This window comes from Trichoplax adhaerens, genomic scaffold, assembly GCF_000150275.1.
Source record: "Trichoplax adhaerens TRIADscaffold_750 genomic scaffold, whole genome shotgun sequence".
NCBI classification, from domain to species: domain Eukaryota; kingdom Metazoa; phylum Placozoa; class Uniplacotomia; order Trichoplacea; family Trichoplacidae; genus Trichoplax; species Trichoplax adhaerens.
Genome location: NW_002061338.1, coordinates 1,552 through 5,934, shown reverse-complemented (window position 1 = coordinate 5,934; position 4,383 = coordinate 1,552). Strand labels below are relative to the sequence as shown.

At 32.5% G+C, this 4,383-nt stretch overlaps 1 protein-coding gene across 1 annotated transcript; it reads right to left on the bottom strand.

The window, feature by feature from the left end:
• Positions 1-3,310: 3,310 nt before the first annotated feature.
• TRIADDRAFT_62764 (uncharacterized protein) lies at positions 3,311-3,754 on the bottom strand (the record flags this gene model as incomplete). Its single annotated transcript, XM_002118714.1, has 2 exons — positions 3,311-3,573; positions 3,652-3,754. The coding sequence occupies 2 exons, from the start codon at positions 3,752-3,754 to the stop codon at positions 3,311-3,313; spliced, it is 366 nt and encodes a 121-aa protein (XP_002118750.1).
• Positions 3,755-4,383: the final 629 nt, after the last annotated feature.

The window sequence follows — 4,383 nt, the reverse complement described above, 5'->3', positions numbered from 1 at the left end:
GTTTTATACCCAAGTCTTAAGCGAGAAAAATCATATCCTAGACTACATTAGATCACCCAGATGTGAGCGATCGATACTATTAGTATGACATCATCGACAATTAAATCATCATCGCATGTTAATTTTACAGCTTATCATTCTTCGTTACTAAGCATTTGCTCTAACTTAAACGACCAAATAGTTTGATTATATACATAATAAAAATAAAGATTCACAAGCCAAATATCAAGGCATAGATTTAGTTGAATGATTTCTTAAAGCTAGGCTTCGTCTCCATAAAGCAATTAGTGATACCTGCTTGAAATGTTAACTTACTCATCTGCTCAATACAATCTTATCTACTTAAATTGAATCTTTGTGGAATAGAAATTGCTCACATGCCAATGTCTATTTGCATAGAGAGCTAGTATGAGCGATAAAGATCCATGCTTTAAGATCCTAAAAGTACCGGTGAATGATAACAGGCAGCTTTAAACTTTATGTTTGATGGTATTACACCTCTGCAGCCCTTTGTATCGATAGGTATTTGCTTTAATTATGACTCATCTGGGGACTTTTAACTTTGATTATCCACCTGTGATTGTGGGTATCCAAACAACTCTAATGTAAATAATAATTATACTAGCAAGACACTTGATAAAGATTTAAAATTCATCACCTCAACAATACTTAAAAGGATATCCTATCCACGTTTAGTCTAAGTCTATCATGATGACGATTACATCATATTGTTATCCAATGCTTGTGTTTATGCTTAGAATTATATCCCTAGAATCATCAATACTAAGTAATTAATAGAAGTTGTACCTCGGAGTGATTTGATTGGGCACTTAATATTATAACTTATTCCTCTTAAAAACCTTGTTGTATAGAAAATTTAACTAGGCTATCTTTATTCTTATTAAGTACTCACTGGAGCTTTTAAAGTTCAGATGACAAAACAAATGACAATTTTCCGGCACATTGTTGAGTTCTACCTGATATTTATGATAAAAGTAGGAAATATAATCTCTGCAATATTATCCTTATGAATCTGAGCTTTTCCAAATTATGTTCATTACGATAATGCGTATAGGAGTAATTGTAGTTCCTTATTAATTGTCATTTCTTTTAAAAATTTACAGTAAATTAAAATTTCTGACCAAGAGATGCTAAGGTCGAAACAAAATATCCTATCCTATTTTGGCTCGAAAATAATTTACTTCAATACAATGCCTATAAAGTATTTCCCTATGTCCACTATACCTAGAGTCAGGTATAATACGATATGTGGTTACCTAGACGATAGCCAATAAGTTATAAATATTCATGCAGTAAATAGCCGTTTCTTAACGATGTTGAGTAACTTCTTGTTAAGAGTTTGATATCTTTCCATATAAATTTTAGTAAGAAAATGAAGGGTAAAATTTGAGGAAAGAATTAAGTTTATTAGGAATAGGTAGCAAGGAGAGTAATCATCAGTAAACGATAAGCACATGATGAAGGATTGTAATAGAACTGAATTCTTAATTTATTTTGCTGCATATAAACAACTGGTTCAGTACTGTAAAAGAACAAGTCAAGATTAGTAGACCGAATAGCAGGATAACAGGAGTTCATAGTAAGGCATATACCGTACTTTTACCTTAAAGTGTATTATGTAGACTTCTATAGCATATACCTAATGTAAGGCAATTAACTACGGAGTATAATGCTTATATTGGGTAAGTAATATTACGTGTCTATGCAGCTATGCATAAAACACTTGACTGTTGAAGAGTATATTATATGACAGTCAAAGAAGATTGTGTACTATTGTTTATACCGACTATGCAGATAACCTATTTCACATTCAATATATCAATATTTTAAATTTGTCGTTAGTATTCTAATTGGTTACTTCTTGTCGTTAAATTTGATATCTACGAGTAATTAAATGCTTAAACAGAATTGCAAAGGACTTGTATCTGACGAGTCTACTCGATCAGAATACAAGTTGATCGCTTACTATTAGCTACTGCTACGCATTACTCCTTAATCTGCTTCAAGATGTCATATGATTGTATTTCAACTACTGTAGCACTTAAGAAACCACTCTTTTAAAGGGCTCACAAAGCAATAATTGCACTAAAACCTCATTTTCTTTTGCAATCCGTACTCTATTCTACGAAATATTTTTATTAACAAATTCATCACCTCTATATTCAGCCTTAAGTAGAATCAATTGCTTTAAATCGATCATTATACAATCAAGTGAGTAATTTTGAGTAAAAAAATACCACATAAATCACAACTATCTTAATTAGATTACGTATGAATCAATTGGTATAAGGCAGCATTACCAATTTAGTTTTGAAATCAAGTTTAATTTGAAGACTAATCAAAATTGCGAATTTAATGATGCATAGTCTATTCAGCATCACATTAAAAGTAATATTCGCAGCGTTCATATTTGGACTGCTCCCTTTCATTACAGGATATACTAAACTATTAGCAAACGCGATATAATTATGGTATTTCCTATATTATAACGCACATTTACTGCGCCGCAATTCACATAAAATCGTGGTGGTTATTTGTATAAAATTACAACATAGATTTCTTCCAATTAACGTCTGTTCTCTAAAACTGCTGATGCCATTTTGATTTGCGGATAATAGATCTGGAGAAAAAGCAAGTCTTGTTGATTAATGAAATTGGTCCTGTCTGTTTTCAATGGGATAAACGTCAGTTAAAGAAATGATGCTTCCTGAATTATTGGCGCTATTAGCAAATTCTGATGTAGGTGAATTCTCAGTTGAGCGACATGCTATATTTCCCCTCCTTTCTTGCCGTTCTCTACTCCACGTCTGATAATAACCATCGAAACGTTGAGAAGGTAAATTGGGTGTTACAGTTAGCTCGGCTAAACCCCTACTTAAGTCAGTATAATATCCGTTCATATGATAAGTATTTTTAAAAAGGATACTCGTGAAGTAAACCCAAGCCTACAGTGCTGATATTTCCATTGGTAAAAGAAGCAGTTTCATTTTCTGAATCTGCAAAACTTGATCGGAACGAACAAGATGTTAAAATTTGATTGTCAAGACCAGAAGCTAAAATCAGTAAGCTAGGTCCACTTTGTCCAATAAAGTTCATAGCGCCACTATATATCTTGAGAGCTATTCATTAATCTTGTTGTGATATTAGTTCTAGACCTGAAACTGAAATGTCTCCCACTATAATTATTACTATTCGCAATAGCTGTTCTACGCGATACACTACCCACCCTGTTGGCATCAGGACTTTGCAATTGATTTGTAGGGACTGGGAAAGCAGAATTGGAATTTTCTTAACGCTCAAAGTTATAATCAAATTCCTGAAAATTATAGACATAATCAGTATGATCATTTTTCGTACTTGGATTCTGAGGCAAATAAGTAGACTTAATAGGATCGTCAGATGGACCTTGCTGGGCAATAATTTGACTTCTTTTCGAATTTTGACCAGAATTTTCTTGATCTTGTAAACGTCTTTTTGTACACTGCAGGTTAACTTTGGCATTACTGTCAATTGCTTTTCTACTGTCTAGTCTATCTTGCAACTGACTAGTACCTTATGATAAAAACGTTGTGGCAGAATTTTGCTCAACACTTCCAGATAGATTTGTTGCTATTGGTAATTGTAAATTACCTTCATTCTCACAAATATTATCATTGGGACTATAATGATCGGAAGGTTTATTGCCAGTAGAGCTACCAGCACTTGTCAGTTCCATTACAGCATGACCATGCATATTAATACGCTCGCCAGATTTTCGAATACAGCAGAAGCAAATTATTATAGCAAGCCCAATCAAAATACCTAAAATGGCAACTAGTGTAATATAAAATAAAACAAGATGCGGCGATGACTTATCTATAAGTTTTAAGGTTAGAATAAAAAAACATAGTTACCCACATTGACTTTCTGATCAATTGGAGGAAACTTTAAAATCGACAATCATCAGGCACTTAGAACTAACAGATAAAATCTCTTACTACTACTAGTCTTTGTTGCAGAAGTGGTGAAAATTCTAGATATAGTAAATAATCATTGATTTCTTGGTCGATCAGTTTCTTGATTTGTGCTGGTGATCAGCATCGTACCTGATAAAATTATGATTGATTAATTTTATTCATGCCATTTTAAAATTTTAATGTAATCATAATTGATACTTCGATGATGTTATAAAGGCATATAATTATCAGGAAAAAAATCGAAGAGGTCATGATTCGACGGTCATTGCTCCAATCTAGGTAAGATATTTATAAAAACTTTGTTACAGTTTATGCTGAATTTATAGTAACTAATGTAAATAGTAAAAAAGAATGATTCATTCCTCGTTCACTATATCTAGTTTATTCTAATTGGTGTTGCGAAAGC